The sequence below is a fragment of the Macrosteles quadrilineatus genome, unplaced genomic scaffold (genome assembly GCF_028750875.1).
Source record: "Macrosteles quadrilineatus isolate MER2022 unplaced genomic scaffold, UCM_ALF_1.0 Scaffold_4__1_contigs__length_99947679, whole genome shotgun sequence".
Lineage (NCBI taxonomy): Eukaryota > Metazoa > Arthropoda > Insecta > Hemiptera > Cicadellidae > Macrosteles > Macrosteles quadrilineatus.
The window spans coordinates 6,306,905-6,325,212 of NW_026542597.1; the positions used below are offsets into that span (position 1 = coordinate 6,306,905).

The window sequence follows — 18,308 nt, forward strand, 5'->3', positions numbered from 1 at the left end:
CAATCAAATTGTCATCTCTTTTCCTTACAGGATCTTGCAAATATTTAAATTTCTGGTTTAACTGACAAATTTGAACTAACATGTTAGAATATTTCATGATTGAGCAGACCTAAAAAAAAAGGAAAATACTAACTTGAATTTGTTTTTAAAGAGTGACAAAAAATACAAAATATAAAATGCTACAATGTTACAGTCAATATTGGCTGTTGCTAAAAATGTGACCATCGATTTTGGAAATCAATAATCAACGCTACACAATATGTGCATTCAATGTTAGCTCAATTTTTATAGTCAATGGCTGAGTATATCCATTTAACCAGCTGATCTGATCAGATGTTTGATTTGATGGCCTTGTCTGTTTGTTTGTTTTTGTTGTGGTTTGTGATTGATTGTGAACTGCAACTGAAAATAATGCGAAGTTTTGGTCTTGGCTTGGCTGTTGTAAAGTGTTTTTGTTTTCACCTTATCAGTTTGATTGAAGTTAGGCGTAATAATTTGGCACTGTCCGCTGATGTACTAACTTAATATCATTGTGGAAGTAATAAAAGTTTGATATTACTTTTGAACAATATATCAAAACCCTGTGAATATAATATGAGTTTTGACCAATGTGATGGTAAGATAAAGTAAGTTTAAGGTTTTCAAGATCAGACATCGATTGCCAAATTTTAAATGTGAATTAGGTTAATGTTTACCATGGTAGGCCTAGCTAAATTTACTTCCACCATGGGCCTAGCTAGGCTAGATACAAATTAATATTTTTTAAATCAATTTGTTGAGTTTAAGGCCTAATTTAACCCTAGATCTGGCGGTCATTTTATTCACCAGTGGCGGGCATATTTTGGTGCTTTTGTAGTGGTACCATATATTTTGCCACAGAACATTTATTTGTGAATATAAGTACACACATATACATATTTTCTGTTTCAGTGATAAATTTAGAATATAATAATATAAAAATAATTTTTTCCTAGCAATGCGTTTAGGCGTAGTAGCAAAAGGTTTGCAAATTTTTGGATTATGCAAATTAGAAATTTCAAAAGCAACCCACAAGAAAACTACAAAATAATTTTTTTAGACATTTGATCTAAATGTAAAGGTTGTGTGAAATATGATTCCCTACGTAGAAATATCAATGTTTTTTAAATACTCATAAAAATAAAATTATAAAAAAATAAATTCTACATATACATTTCATTTTTTTTAAAACTACAAAACTTTTTTTGTCACCTAGGAAATAATAGAATGCATCAACAAAATTTTATAAAATGATACTGTACAATACGAAATAAAAGACCTTTCTGAAAATATATAGTTATATGTAGTTGAATTCTAAAATTTCAAAGAAATTTACGTCGGAATGTAAAATTTCGAAGATTTTTTTACGAAAACATAATTTTTATGACATTTTTAAAAACAAATAAAATTTTTACAATCAACCTCATAGATTCAGAGGTAATTGTAGGGAACTTATTGTAGTTTCAGAATATGTACTAATATTGTATACAATTTAATTGACAATCGCCAAAAACAGCTGTTTTTGTAGTCAGGTGACCAAAACTTTCCACCGCCAAAATCTATTTTGAACGCTCTAGTTTTTCAAACTATGTTTCTCGCTACATAATACTCGCTCAATAATGTTTTATGTATGAAAATGAATCCTCAGAATCTCATCTTTCTAATGGTATAAGATTCATTGCGGTTTAAAACTGTTTTAGTATTTTAACAATAGAAAGTTCCGGACCATGTCGTTCTGGTCCCTAGCGGACCACCGCCACTGAGAACTCAACATTTTCTGGTCCCCTAGGGACCAACGCCAGATCAAGGGTTAAGCGATACCAATCTTGCTTTAAAAGTAACCAGACAGAAATTACTGGACTCTACTAGCCTACATAGTTAAATAGATTTTTCCATAGTAAGATAATTCATCATTAGGTTATTCAAGATTGTAACACAGAAAAGTAACTTAAGGTAGGCCTATAGAGGATAACTCACAAGCTTATAGGACAACTGTGCGCGGGTACAGTTCCTACCCAGTCTGCCATTAAGTAACCAATGTATCGCATAGAACTTACGATATAACTTATTATCTGATGAATAACGATCAATACCTGCGATATAACTTATTAGGTATCTGATGAATAACGATCAATATCAATTTTATCCTAATCGATACATTGATTACCAAATATTTGGTAACTTATCCAATGAAAACATCGATTGAGTTTTGATGAATTGCTTAAATTTATTGGCATTTAATAAATTAAATGATTAATATTTAAAAAAGTTAACCAATAACAAAATATATATTTTATGAAGGGTACAGTTCGGCAGAGAACCTGCAATATTACTTATCATTGGATGAGTAACAATATAAGTTTTATCAATATGTTTCCGATTTGATGTTAATATTGCATTGAATATTTTAAACCATATGCTATGATAAATAAAAACAATAACAAAAACATTAACTTTAGATCGTTTTCATAGTTTGTGGACTGTGTAGTTGTTGTTATTTTTTGTTTTTTTATTAATAAATATTAGCCTATTTGTTTTTGGTAATATAGCCTATATATAGGCTATATATTTTTTTAAATATTAATTTTAAAAAAATATCAATAAAAACGTAAACAAATCATAACTCAATTGATGTTTACCTACATAAATTAGTGGAAAAAAACATATGAACGATATATTGAATCAGATAATTATCGATATATAACGTTATTCATCCGATTATATATTGCAGGTTCTCTACGGAACTGTACCTTTTATGAAAAGTAACAAAACAAACAATACAAACTAAAAGACCGACAATCTAGGGTATAATATTGTAATTGACCTAGAATGAAATGAAGAAAAGGGTCTTGTCCTGACAACTTCATCCCCATATAAGTTGATATAAGTTATTCACAAAGGTGATATGCGAGATTGTCAGAATTTACACCACTTTTTAAGAATTCATGGTTTCTTTCATTTTTTATTCTTAAATATCTAAGAATTTAAACTAAGTACCGGTAGGTAGGCCTACCTATAAAATAATAACAGCTTTGTAAATGTTTTTGTTCAGCCTATATTTATATTATATGGTAAAATTAAATTAGATGCGATAAACATTGAACCGTATAAATTTATATTTATTTGTAGTTATTCATCCGATAATATATCGCAGGTTCGCTGTGGAACTGTAGCCCTGTGCGTTTCAGCTTTGCAGAAATATAAGTTTTTTAAGATACTTGTGACGAGCAAAGAAGAGCCTGAACGGTGAGTATTGTGGAGAAATTCCAATTGTACAGGGAACAAGCTCTTCGTCCACCATGAGTGTTGTAAGGCCTACATAATGGTGAAGGGGGGCGGAGGGGGTTCATTGCGCTAGACACCAGCACTAGTTTTAGACACCACTTAAGTACGTACCATTGAATGTTTCCTGTATATTTTTATTCTCTGTGTCTTACTTCTCTCTGTTTATAATCAATTTGATTTGATAGCGAATTATGATACTCATGATATTATTACCTTATCGCTAATGTTAACATGTAGGCTAACCCTAGTTGGTCAGGTTGGTTCAAGTTTATATCTTACCCTTTTGCCAATAGCCTATTAGCCTTTAAACCAAAGACTGAGCACGTGCAAATTTGTTAAGCGTACATGAGCGTTAAATGAGAAACAAAGTACCATTACCATTTGCCTTAAACTTATTCCTTAACTCATGAAAAAAGGACACAAACAAATTGGTATATTTGGGTAGGTACCTAAATTTGTCTCCTTTACAAATTAAACATCATATCAACTTTTTTTAAGTCTAAATAAATGTTGCCTTGTTTGTTATAATCATAAAATAAAATAACCAAATTAACCAAACTACCACAGCTCAGTGTGAAAGAGTCTTCTTAAAAGGACCCTAAGGCTTAAAAACCGCAACCACTGATGTGGGAGGTAACAGAAAGCAAAAAGTTTTCTTGAAGATTACACTAAGCTAGGCTCAGAACCAACTAAGATCAACTTACCATATTACTATTCAATACTATCGATATCATATTGTATGAAAACAATGAGCTACTATTGTATAATATTAATCCTTATTTAGGCTCTCTCCAGAACTGTAATCCTACTGTACCCCAAAACCATTGGTTTAACAGATAGTGCACCCTCTCATAAATCCAATTAATCTCTGCTTAAGTTGTCGTCTTAGGCCTACCACACGTGTTCAGTTTGGTCTCAAGGTCAGGACTGTACAGCCCTAGACTGAAGAAAGAACGGCCAGTGTGAGACAATTCCTTGAAACAGATCAACGGCAGGCCGGCAGGATAGGAAACCAATGAGGTCCTGCCTCAAGGTAGCTTGGCCTTAAGGCGGAACTGTACATGTATGTCGAATCCCGCAGTCCGAGACACCAAATCTAGTTAGGTTGAACTAAGAACTTAAGATCTTCCAGTGTCCTGCCTGTATCCAAGTATTGCAATGTCACCATTATTTTTAGGCGTTATGGCTTGCCTCATTTAACAGTGTCTTGATTGGCAATGAAAAGTGTTTAACCATTTTTATAACTTCAGGTAAGTTGGTTTGTCCATTTGTTAATAGTTCCTTCAATATCTTGTTGGATAACACTGAAGTTTGGTTAATAAATTTAACATATAAACAATTTATTTCCTTCAAGCCATAACTTCGACCACACATGCTTCTTGTACGCTTTTTCCTATTCGCACACACTATCACGGCCATTGCCTCAAGATGTTTAATAGTTGTCATGTTAAGAATAAATCCTACACATTAGAATGTGCGGCATGTATGCACAGGCTGGTTCGCACATAGGGTGCGTGTGAGGGCAGAAAACTACTCCGGCCAAACTGTACAGTTCTAGCCACAAGCCGGGTCGGAATGTGTGTGGTAGGCCTTACTAGTGCTCGATTTGGGGGGGAACGCGGTGGATTGGAGTTCCCGGTACCTCTATTTTTTAGAAAGATAAAAATATTGGCATAAATAGGTTCTAATCACATTAAATAAGTCACAGTTCCGGCACCTCTTTTTTATCAAATTGAGCACTGGACCTTACAGTAAGGTACCTAAGGAGTAACGAGTGACAGATTCACTCTTTCAAACTCAAAAAAAGTCAAGAAGCAAGTAATATTTTGATTATATTCATAAATACATAAATATACACAAACACATATATCAGTAAAAATTATTTTTTTTGTTTTAGGTTCATGGTTTAGGCCTACATAGTAGGCTCCTTCATCGTAATCCAAATGTGTGTGAACAAAATTATACTGACTAGATTCGTTGCAAGCATAACAATGTCATAGCTTGCAATGGAACTGGTTGGCACCATTTTGTTATATAATTGTAGTTTGAAATTTGTACTACAGACAGTGGTAGTCAATAGTTATAAAGCCAGTCAGGGCCAGTTTATTTGGGGGCCAAACAGATTAAGTCCTAAACAAATTTAGCCAATAGGCAAGGCAACACTGAATAAACAGGCCGTAATGCTATTGTTGCCTTGCTCTACCTAATCTAAAAGGCTAAAATATAGATTTTTTTCGTGGTTGCAGCTAAACATCAATTTTAAACCATTTGATAGTTTTTTGCTATGCCCAATAGCACCAATACACATCATTTTTATTGACACCCTCACAAATCCTGAACTAGCCATGAATTCCTCATTTATTCTAGTGTACAACCACTATATTAACTGCATATCCAAATAATATATACTCTGATTCTTTCAATAATTCTAAATCAGTTTCTAAAACAAACTATAAGAGTTAATGAGTTTGCTTTTTACTGTAAGTGAGTTTTGATGCTAATGTAAAATTACTTTCCAGGTCAGAAGGTACCTAGAAGATGGCATTGACGATATTACCAGAAGAAGTACTTGAGTTGATCGTAGGCTACTTCTCCGTGAAGGACTTGCTATCTTGCAGCGCTGTCAGTTTAGCATGGAGAGAAAGGTTTAATGCTGATGTGTTCTGGAAAAGATTTTGTATAAAAAGCATTTCAAATTATTTAGAAAATGTTCAATCTCTGGTTAAGCCAGTTTTTACAATGCCCTTGGAAAACGAAGAGCGTCTGCAGCCACTTTGTGAGTGGCGCATCCGTTACATGAGGCAAACACATTTAATAAATAACTGGAAAGGAGAAAATTTCTTGATTTCTGATTTTAGATCTTATGTAGGAGTAATCTCGGCAGAAGTGAAAATCGATTTTGAAGGAACCCATTGGCTGTTTGTAAGGACTACGACCGAATTGGAAATTTGGAACATACACAATGACCCTATACTTCACTCAACAATAGCTTTATTTGGAGACTGTGCCATAATCAACATTTTCCTAGCAGAGAGGTACGTTCTGGTGACTCAATGGAATGTTTTGTCTATTTATGACTTGCGGTCTAGTGGGACCTCAATCAAAGCAAAATCAAGATGTATATTAGAGGAGGACAAACCTCTACCACCGACTTTATGGGAAGTCACAGACAAAACGGATATCAATTTAATCAATGAAGACGATGATTTTCGCTACTGTCAGTTTGGAAGTATGATTGTCGGATATAAAAGGATACCAAATCCTCTCACAGATTTGACAATGCACATTTGGGAAATAAACACCGGTGGAAAAGTGAAATACGAATCTATGTGGAAAAGCTTGTTTGAAGGCTATGAAATAGCTTTTACCAACATTTTTAGAATCGATGACAACAAAGGCTTAATTCGTATGGTCTTTATCGATGTTCCAAGAGTTTTACATTCACAAATTTTTGTTTATGATTTTAAAAAGCTTAAGTTCAAAGAAACTAATATCACTTTTGACGGAGTCGTTGTGTGGTGCGGTTGTACACAAAATATAATTGTTACGTTTACCTCTCATCCCGGTATCATCAAGTTCTACGGTTATACATCGGGCAAGCTTCTTGCAGTGAAAGAGATTGGAGAATACACAAACTCTGAGCAGATGCAGTTGGTGGGATCCTACTTGCTCTATTGTATGTTCAACTGTATGAATGTGATGGACATACACAATAGAGAGATAGTCTACTGTGTGGAGTTCAGCTTTTACTCATTTGTCCGACGATTGAGTGTTATCGAACCCAGATTCGTAGTCGTTTGGCTGCTGCAGAGAGGGGGAAGTCCAGGCTGCCCAGTATATTATCAGGAAGTAAGTTGCACTCAAGACTTTTAGAATGTTTGATGCTTAGGCCCAATGAGTTGTAGGTCAACAAGATAATGAAATAAACGGTATCAGCATTCTGACACATACTTTCTCCCATAAGTTTGTCAACAACCTTTATCATGTGTAAGCGGTGAGAGTAAATATACGGAAATGGGATTTGTATAATTTTCTTCAGAATTTAAAGGACTATAACATACAAAATTTTTATCAAAATCGATCGGGCCAATTTTGGAAAAAATCTGATTTTTTGTTTTTTTATGGGAAAATATTATAATTTACAATTACTTTTGAACCGTAATTTTTACAGAAATGGGATTTGTACCATTTTGTTCAGAATATAAAGGACTATAACATACTAAATTTTTATCAAAATCGTTTGGGCCATTTTTGGGAAAATCCTATTTTTCCGTTATTTTATGAGGTTTTATGGGAAAATCACCATTAGAAATAAACATTTTCTAAAAGTAAAAAAACTATCAAAATTGTAAGGACCATAACATACTATGTTAAACCAAAACCCGATTTTTGTATAAAATCCTATTTTTTGTTATTTTATGGGGTTTTTATGGAAAAATAACATAATTTACCATATAACTTTTGAACCGTAATTTTTACAGAAATGGGATTTGTACCATTTTGTTCAGAATTTAAAGGGCTACAACATACTAAATTTTTATCAAAATCGTTCGGGCCATTTTTGAGAAAATCCGATTTTTCCTGTTTTTTATGGGAAAATCCCCATTAAAAATCAAAATTTCAAAAAAATGAAAAAAACCCCTGGAGATACCACGGGTTAGAACATACATACCAAATTTCATCGAAATTGGACCACAGGTGTGGTCTCTAGCTCTGTACACATCCAGACACACAGACACACACACACGCACACACACACACAGACATCACTTCGAAAACCACTTTTTTGGGTCCAGGGGGACCCAAAACGAATATATCCACTCAAAACTCAAACTCGAAAATTTTGACGAAAACAATACTTTCTCCATATACTATGGTATAGGGGGAGAAAGTAAAAACTGTCAGTGAATTTAATGTTGCCTGAATAACCCCAAACATTAAATATTTACTAATTAATTGTTGAGCGTCAAGTCGTATGGAATAGCAAGGGAAATTAAATCCTAAGAAACAGCTAAGTGGGTCTATAAAATAACTATGTAAAGCAAACTTTAACTGAAATTAACTCCTTCGCCTTATTTATTTGCAGATAGACATATCATCAACATTTATAGTTTACAGTACACTTCAAATTTACGTTTGCTAACCTTTTATCAATTATCAATCATTGAGATGGGGACGCAACCTAGAAACACATGAAAACAAAACACATTCAAGAAAATATTAAATTTTCCCAAAAATGGCCCCTGAACAATTTGATTAAAATGTAGTATGTTAAAGTCCTTACTTACTTGTTACTTGTTGCGGATCTCTACAGCTCGCGCCGTCTCTCCGCTCCCAGCTTCCAAAGCTGTCTTATCGGCACAGTCGCCGATCTCAAGGCCTCTCGTCGCCATTGCCTCCTGAATCCCCATCCGCCAACTGCGCCTGGGTCGTCCTCTCTTTTTCCTCCAAGGTGGAACCCAGTTCATAACCTGCCGTGGGAGCCGACCCTCCTCCATCCGATTTATATGGCCGAACCAGACCAACTGTTTTCTTTGAACCTCATCTATTATGTCTCCTTCCACTTCCATTTCTCTTCTAATATCTTCGTTCCTCACCCTGTCCAATCTTGTCTTCCTACAACTCCTCCTGAGTACATCCATCTCCGTAGCCAACAACTTTCCAGTGTTCCTTTGTTTCAACTCCCAGACTTCCAAGCCATACAATACCACAGTCTGCACCATAGACTTATAAATCCTCTTCTTTGTTTTCTTTGACCAGGGTGTCTACCAACCGGGAAATCCGGGAAAACCGGGAATTGTACTTAATTTTTTACTGGCCATGAAATGTATGGGAATTGTCCTTAAATACCAGACTATGTCCTTAGATTTTTAATGGGCCATAATTTTATCAATCGCTAGTTGGTTAGGAGCACATAAAAGGTTTATCAGATGTTTGTTTACAATTTCATAATTTATTACTAGAGTAATTATGCAATAAAAACCCCATTAGCAGTCTCAAACCCATTAATATTTTATCACGACAATCAAGTACTTCCAAGAACTGTTGACTCAGTAGTAGCTTAGCTCATAAAAGTGTTATCACTTTTATTTCTTTACAACTTCTTTATTTATTACTAGAGTAATCATTATTAGATCCCATATATCCCATATATTAGAAACATATTTTATCATGGAAATAATGGTTTTATAATGGCTGTTAAATTTCACTTCTTACTTGTATTTTCGTCTTGAACATTCAATTTGCCGCTGGCCATTGCCTAGTGCCATAAAACTGTTTATGGTTTCGGTTTCATATAAAACATGTAACTAATCTACAGTCTTATTTTGTTAAGTTAAACCCCTTTGTTATGGATATTTTATCTTTCAATTGACAAAACCACAAGCATTGTTGATTGCATTAATTTTTTATCACTACGTAGGCCTACTTGGTTTCAAATTATTTCATTGCATTTTCTGTATCTTTGTACATTGTTGGCGTTCAGGTTTAAATTTTTTTTATTTCCCATATTTATTAATTTATTGCGTTGTATGCTTTAAGCATTCTAAATCTTATGAACTAGAATGATGATATTGTAGTGACTTTGCTGATATTATAACCTCATTGTTTGTTACTCAGTTTATATAGGCCCTCCTAAATAATTAGGCCTAGGCCTGGGTATTTTGACTCTTTGAAAGAGCTGTAAAATATACTAAGAAAATGTAATTGAGCCTAAGATTAACTAATGATCGTTATGTGTCAATATTAACTTTGCAGATGAAAAGACAATAATCTTACTCTGTGCTTACTGGTAGCCGCTTACCATACCGATTTTGTACCTAGAACCGAGTTACAATATATTCATTCATTATGCATTACAAATTTTTTTCAAAAGTAGTCGAGAACCTAACGTTGTGCCAGGGCGAATAATGCCAAATTAATCCGCCTGGATCGGATAAGCTATGTTATGATGTTTCCGTGACCGATGGAGATATTTAGGATTTTGTCGCTATTGCAGGAGACAATGATTGCGTTTTTCTGTTACACTATTAAAGCTGTACCTAAAGTATATGTTTGTTTACTTTCAATAAGTTTCTATTTTGAAATTTAATTCTTGTCTATTATTATTTACTTTTCTCTCTGGAACAACTACAATGAAGAACAAGATTAATACAGTTTGACAAATCAGGAATATTATTCTGTTATCACACCGACAAAAGTCCTTAAATGTACGGGAATTGTCCATGAATTTTTTATCCAGAATGTAGTAGACACCCTGTTGACACACCCCTATCCCACCAAACAGAATTAAAAGCCCTTGTCACTTTCCTTCCCTTCTGAATCCTCTCCTCAACTTCCACACCACTGCTTCCAGACTTGTCAAATATCACTCCTAAATATTTAGCTCTTCTGACCCCCTTGACTTCTCCATCTTCTAAAGGCAGGTTCTCCACTATGTCGCTCCCAACCACCAGATACTCAAACTTCCCCACATTCATTACCAGTCCATTTAACTCGTATTCTTCTTTCAATTTCCTGACCATGTAGCTCAAGTCCTCTCTATCAAATAAATTAAAATACAAGGTGAACAAACGACTTTCTTCTAGTTGTACTCCCATAGGCTCACACCTCCTCTGCCAATTTCTTAAAATGCCAATAAGATAAAGTTTAAACAGCGTTGGCGATAAACCACACCCTTGCCTCAGGCCATTCATGACTCGAAATATATCACTTAGCTCATTTCCTAACCGAACTCGAGCTGTATTCTCCTTGTACAAATTTTGTACGGCAAGGATCAAGACAGGACTAATATTCATCTTCTTCAGCTGCCCCCATAAAGCTTCAATAGGGACATTGTCATAAGCCTTTTCTAAATCTAAAAATGCCACATGCGTCTCTTTGCCATACATACATCTTCTTTCCACCAAATGCTTCAATACAAAAATATTATCCACCGTTGATCGTCCTGCTCGAAATCCTGCTTGTTCTTCTTGTTGTAAATTTGCAGTCTCTTTTTCAAAATATCTTTTAAAATCTTTGAGTACAAACGACCAATGAAAGGTATTACTGCCAAACCTCTATAATTCTTGGGGTCCTCCTTATTTCCCTTCTTATGAATAGGTGTGATGTAACAACTCCTCCACTCTCCGGGAATATCTTCTCCATTGAGACATCTTTCAAATAATACTCTTAACATTGCAATCAATTCTGGTGGCCCGAAATTCACTAACTCAGGATACACAGATCCAAATCCTGGGGACTTCCTTATCTTTATTGCTCTCACTGCTGCCTCCATATTCTGCATGCTTATTTCCACCCTATCCTGCATGGCATTCCCTGGCCCCTCGTGATGCATGAACTCAGCTCTGTCCTCTTGTAATAACTTCCCAAAATACTCCTTCCAGTCCTTCAATGTTATGCTATCAATCTTAAACCTCTCTCTTTTTGATGTTTTCATTATTCTCAATGTTCTCCAAGCCTCATGACTCTTACATCCTCCCAACATACTCTCAATGTACTCACACCTCTTCTCCAGCTCTCTTCTTTACTCTGTCTAACAATGTATTTAACATCTCTTGTCAATCTTCTATACCTTTCTTTGTTCCTGTCACTTCCATCATTTAAATATTTCAGGTAAGCCTCCTTCTTTTCTTTAACCAACTCTACCACCTCCTGATTCCACCACTGGGGTTTCTCAACTCTCTCCTTCATCCCCAAAGCTTCCGATGCCGCTTCCTGGATAGCTGACTTAATGTGCTCATATTCTTCCTCAATTGATCTCTCTTCTACCACCAATTTTTCCTGTAATCTCCTTTTATACAACATCCTAGTACTGTAGTTATCCAAACTATCCAAGTTAAAACTTAACAAATCTAAGTGTAAGCCTTCTCTCTGTCCCAATCCCTCATCATGTTTCACCCCTCTGTCATTGAAGGGGATATACACCTTAGCTTCCAACAACCAATGATCACTTCCGCACTCAGCTCCCCTTTTCACTCGAACATCCTGAATTTTCAGTTTTGCTGTCTGCTTGACAATTAAATAATCTATGATTTACTTTAACCCTCTCGTATCCTGGTGCCACGTATATTTATGTATTTCCTTATGCTTGAAAACCCCATTCGGTATCTTCAGATCAAACTGACCAACTAAATCCCTCAATCTTTCACCATTGTCATTTATTATGTCCTCTCCATGCGGCCCCACTATTTCACTGTTTTGATCTTTTCCAACTCTTCCATTAAAGTCCCCTGCTAAGACCACTTCACAATCCTGCGGTATCCCTTCAATGACCGAGGTAAGGGTTTCATAAAAAGTCTCTTTCACTCCTACATTTGCATCATCGTTAGGTGCATAAACTCCAACTATCACATCCTTATGCCCTCTTACTCTAAGACGCAGTGTCATTATTCGTTCATTTATCGCCTCCCAAGACTCAATATGCCTTACCAACTTCTTTCTTATCAATAATGCCACTCCTGCTTTTGCTCTACAGCTCTTGTCCACACCACTGTAAAAATGGGAAAATTCTCCTAACTTTTCACTTCCTGTCCCTTTCTTCCTAGTCTCTGGCAAAATATCAACATCTATATTCAGTCTGGTTAGCTCCCACAAAACTTCCTTTTGTTTGGTTCCAAGGCCTTGTATATTCCATATTCCGAAAGTCAATGTCCATTTTCGTCGCCGGTTTCGTATCCTGTTAAGTCCGTCAAACATCCGAGGCTTTTCACTGCTGGGTTTTGTAGCAATCTGCTTTTCACATGGGCAGGGAGCTGGCCTACCGCATAACCCCCAACTTGGAGGACCAGGTTTTTTATCAAGGTTTTCTCCTCTAGCCTTTAGAGATCCAACTCTAAACTGCAAGGCAGCAGTCCTAGTTTTGGTCCGCCCCGGGTAAACCCGGTACCTACTACCCAGCAGGCTTTCCCCTATCCGCCACCTGGGGAGGCGCCCGATGGTGGACTAGGAAACACACACGGGTGTTAAAGTCCTTTTGACTCAAAACTAAGTAGTACTAGTAACCCTATTGCTGTGAAAATTACAGTTCAAAAGCTATTGCAACTTTGATTATTTTCCCCATAAAAATTGAATAGGCTAACAAAAATTCTGATTTTAAAATAATAATTACCAATTTTCATCAAAATTGTGCATGTTATAGTCCTTTTAACTATAAAACTAAATTGTTCAACCCCTATTGCTGTTAAATTACGGTTTAAAAGCTTTGAAACTTCTGTGATTTTCCCCATAAATTATCAAAGATACTCTCAACGCTTACCCATGTGCTATGATAAGGGTGTTTTACAAGGAGATGGGAGAAATAAGTATGTGTCAGATTGCTGATACCGTTTATCTTGTTATCACTGAACATGACCTGTTTAATAGTTCGTCTTTGTAAACACGTTTGAAATTCACGAACTGGATGATTTGTATGATAATTTTGCCCTAGATATATTTTGTAGGCCTATCTTTATATTGACAATAAAGACCTTTCTAGAGGGTTAATTCCTTATATATTTATATTCGGGCCAATTTTTGTAACGGGTTATTGTTAAAATTTTTTAAAACCACTAATGTTGGAGGTAACAAAAAGCAAAAAGTGTTCTTGAAGATTACACTAAGCTAGGCTCAGAATTAACTAAAAGCAATTTACCATGTTGCATAGCATAGGACAATAATAATGATTGTGTAAGTGTAAATTGATACGGTAGAATAATTTGTTCGAAAGCTCAGTGACGTTGAAGCTGCATGATGAAATGGTACGTTAACGTATAGTTGATTCAATTTCTTCCAGGTTTGGGATATCAAGGATCTCAGCAACAAGCTCCTCCAGTGTTCTGGCGAGCAAGGGTTTGAAATGGCCGCCTCGAGTCCGTCCCCGATCAAACAGGTTATCTGTGCTGATGTCACCATGTCCGTTTACACCTTCTGGTAGAAGAATCATCTGGGGATTCAATCATGTTCATGGAAATATGTAAACATATGTATAGTTTCTGTTGTGCAATTTTTGTTTTTCTGGTCATATTTGACAAGATTATTCAGTAAATCTAGCCTTTTATCTCCAACTAAAACACAAATACAGTACAGTCCTGATAATCCAAAATCCGCCAAATTCAAAACGCCCATTCTGAAAAAATACTTCGTAGGCCTAAAACATTTCTGAACTGAGAAATGTGAAGAAAACAAGTTTTTTTTAGAAACATTTTTTACTAATTTACTACATGGATACTGATACTGCCCATCATAATTTATTGTTTACCTTTGATCACAGTTACGCTAAAGTGCAGTTTATTTTTACTCTTTGAATACAAAATGTATTACTTTTCGTGTTTGACACATCATATGCTTGTAAAACCAATATATAATGACAAATCTCCGTGTAATCCAAAGATTTGTAAATATAAAAAGGGTTTTGTTCCAGTTATCTTTGGATTGATGGGACTGCATTGTAACAAATAAATCAAGAAAGGTTTTTTTCTGAAGAGGTGAATATTGGTAATCAAACACAAATAATAACATAGAAGTCTAATACCATTTTAGATTTAGTTTTTTTTTTTATTCATTAATTTATTCACGTTTTGTTTGGTACTTCTTTGTAATACCAAAGGTCATATTGTAATCATTCAACTACACCAAGTTCAAAAAACGTATTGAAATGTGTTAAATAACCATCATGAAGTTTAATACTTTATTTTATTGAGAATAAACTTGATTTTTATTCATTCACAAGAATCAAGAATCAAGAATTTATTACAACAAATTACAAAAAAACATTTTGTATAGTTGAGGTCAATATGAAATGTCCAGTGGTTAGCATTAGGGCCTATAACATTCAATAACTAGGCTACTTTAAATAATTTAAACAACAAAGTAAGTTACACAGATTTAAGGCCTACATCAGTCAGAAACTAAAAACTAATATCAATGTCAGACATGAAAAATTCACTTAAACTATAAAAAGGGTGATTTAATAACCAGCAAAAAAGTTTACTTTTAAATAACTTAAGATCAACACAATGTGCCTCAGCTGGCAAACGATTAAACATTTTTAACCCTATATAAGAAAAAGACTCTTGTGACTTTGTTAGCCTGACTAAAGGTAACTCTAAATTATTCCTATGTCTAGTAAAATAACTATGTGAATGTGATCTCAAGGCTACAGCATTAATATTAACTTTTACATAAACAAGACACACATAAATAAATAAATTAAAAACAGTGAGTATTTTTTCCTGAATAAACAAGGGTTTGCAATGGGCTCTGTACTTAGAAAAAGTAATGATTCTTAAAGCCTTCTTTTGTAGGAGCAAGATTCTGCTAACATCATGACCACAGCCCCACAGCAAAATACCGTAGCTTAAAATACTATTAAAGAAGGCAAAGTAGGCCATCCGTAGGTAGTGTCTAGGGATTAATTTTTTAAGCTTGCGGAGTAAGTAAATAACTCTTGAGAGCCTACTACAAACATGGTCAATGTGCACACTCCAGCCTAATTTAGAATCCAGGTATATACCCAATAATTTAACATTATCACAGAGTTGAGGAAAGTTTAAATCATGGTTACTTAAACTAAATAAAATAGATTGAGTCTTACTATTATTCAATAGGAAACCGCTACTTTTGAACCAATCGTTACATTCAATGAGACAGTTGGACATATAAACATTAAGATTATCTAAACTGTGATTAGGTCTACTGCAGAAAAAAGTTGAATCATCAGCAAAAATTATAGAATTACAATTTACATTAACAGGCAAGTCATTAATTACAACTAAGAATAGAAATGGGCCAAGGAGACGTGTTGATCACAGTTTATATATTACAAATAAAAAAAACGCTAGCTCATATTCAACCCATAACAATGTATTATTCTATATAACAAGGATATTTGCTTCAATTTTAATTGTTATTGTCTTTTCAATCACCATAATCTTACTTCGTGTGAAATTGAAACTTAATAATGTGTTCAAATTACTAACATTAAGTTATGATGAGGTTTATGTATACTCAGATAATACTTAATTTTTTTTATTTCTTGTTGGAAGATAAATTATTTTATTGTATTTGTTGTACATGTATGTACATAAGAAGATAAACGTGTTTTATAACAAGATTCAAAATATATGACTCGATGATTTATAAGCAATGTCAATTGTTTACATTTCCTTGTAGCTTTTATTATATCTAGGGCTCGATATGATGGGAAACACAGTTTTTGAGACCTCAATCTCTTAGAACTGGCTATTGAAGAAATTAAGGATGGGTCCTGTCTCTAACGTCAAACGTGCAATTTCTCTTGTAGACAATTTCGCTTCCTCAATGGCTGTCCCGTCACAGCAGAAGTGTTATTGTCCCGATATTTAAAATTAAAAATGTCCTGCAGTTGAAAATGCCGCTAGTTAAAAGGTAGGATCTATAAAACAGTTTTTGTTACCCACAAACTTAAAACATAAAAATTCAGTCAACTATGTGGAGTGCACGGGCGTCGCCGCCATAGGGGACATGGGGGAAGCGTCCCCCCCAATATTTGAAAAGTCAGTTTTGTCCCCCATCCTAAATTTTAAAAGGAATTTCAAAAATCATACAGAATGCGTGTTTACCCGATCGATCGCTGCCAGCAAGCAAGGTGCTCGCTTCGCTGTGTGATTCGGAAGCGTACGACATGGTGCGGTGGTGGAGGGGTGTTCCGATCCACGATCTTCGAGTTGCACTGGATGCCTAGACGCTTGTCTTCTTGAATGTCTTCTTCTCGCGTTTCAGTGATTTAGTCAGATACTTTCATTTCAGTAAGTTCCGTCACCGTCAGTCGGCAGTGGATGATACTACATTAGAACATTTAGATGTAGGCCTATGTTAACCTTTTTCTCCTCGTTTGCTGTATCTGTCGTCAGTATCGGTTATAGTTCTTTTAGGTTAGTTGATACTTTTTGGAAGTTGATACTTGAACCTTGAACTGTTTATTGTCAAATGAAGCGAGCAGAAGGCCAAAAACAAATTGTTTATATAAAAAACTGCTTGTAAAAATGTAAGATTGTGGGTTTAAATATTAGTGTTCAAACGCCATTGAATTCGATACTATACATGTGACAGATCTAAGAAATGGAGAAAAATGTAAGGTTAAAAAAACAGCATTAACAGTATTGAACAGTATCTACTTGCTTGCATGGTATATAACAGGTGAAATGGAAGGTTTTAGGACAATTGGGCACAGTTCTAACCGTTAGAAATGGCTTTATATAAAGTCACCAAACGGCTTTTGGGAGATATGGCTTCGTAGTCTACAGTAGGCCTATGTTTTGAAATTCATGAATGCAAGTTCGTCATAGTTTGATTTTTTAAATGTCTACTTGCTCATGACAAAGACAAATAACAGGTGAAACGGGAGGTTTTTGGACAGTTGGACACAGATATAGACATTAATAATGGCTTTAAAAAGTCAGTAAACAGCTTTTGTGAGGATACGGCCGTAGCCTACAATACTTTTTGAGATTTATGAATGAATGCGATCGTCATAGTTAGTTTTAAAAATGTCTACTTATTCATGACAAATAAACGGGGAAATGGGAGGTTTTGCACACAGTTCTAGACGTTAAAACTGGCTGTATAAGTCACCAAACGGCTTTTAGGAGGATATGGCCGTAGTCTACGGCGTGTTTTTAAATTCATTAATGCAATCCTCATAGTTTAATTTTAAATTGTCTATTTGCTCATGAGAAACAACAGGTGAAATGGGAGTTTATGGACAATTGGGCACGGTTTAGTGTTAAAAATGGCTTTAGAAAGTCACCAAACTGCTTTGAAAATTACAAATTTTTCCGGGGGAGGACCCCGGTAGTTGAACTTTTAAATGTGTATGAAAATGTGTTTTCCTACAGTGACAAAGTGGGCTTCCTTGCACAGATTATAGTACAGAAAGCCTTACTTTGGCACACACCAGTATTTCAACCAAACAACACAAAACAGTGTTCTTTTAATATGCACGTAATCCATGTACGCTTGGAAATAGGTTGGCAACACTAAAAGATATT

The 18,308-nt window shown here is 35.0% G+C and overlaps 1 protein-coding gene across 3 annotated transcripts; it reads left to right on the plus strand.

Moving 5' to 3' along the window:
• The first annotated feature begins 419 nt into the window (after positions 1-419).
• On the plus strand, positions 420-16,412 carry LOC128992285 (uncharacterized). 3 transcript variants are annotated; one of them, XM_054415779.1, is made up of 4 exons: positions 420-616; positions 3,173-3,264; positions 5,823-7,152; positions 14,075-16,412. In XM_054415779.1, exons 3-4 carry the CDS (start codon positions 5,842-5,844, stop codon positions 14,213-14,215), a joined length of 1,452 nt encoding a protein of 483 aa, XP_054271754.1. In that variant the 5' UTR covers positions 420-616; positions 3,173-3,264; positions 5,823-5,841; the 3' UTR covers positions 14,216-16,412. The 3 variants fall into 3 exon arrangements, with proteins under 3 accessions (XP_054271754.1, XP_054271752.1, XP_054271751.1); XM_054415777.1 differs by lacking the exon at positions 3,173-3,264 and having other exon boundaries at positions 420-626; XM_054415776.1 differs by lacking the exon at positions 3,173-3,264.
• Positions 16,413-18,308: the final 1,896 nt, after the last annotated feature.

Bases quoted from the DNA above. Each gene is read 5' to 3' on its own strand.
- LOC128992285 (XM_054415777.1), top strand. From the start codon at position 5,842: ATGGCATTGACGATATTACCAGAAGAAGTACTTGAGTTGATCGTAGGC. The intron at 7,153-14,074 runs GTAAGTTGCACT...AATTTCTTCCAG, and splicing joins GCCCAGTATATTATCAGGAA to GTTTGGGATATCAAGGATCT.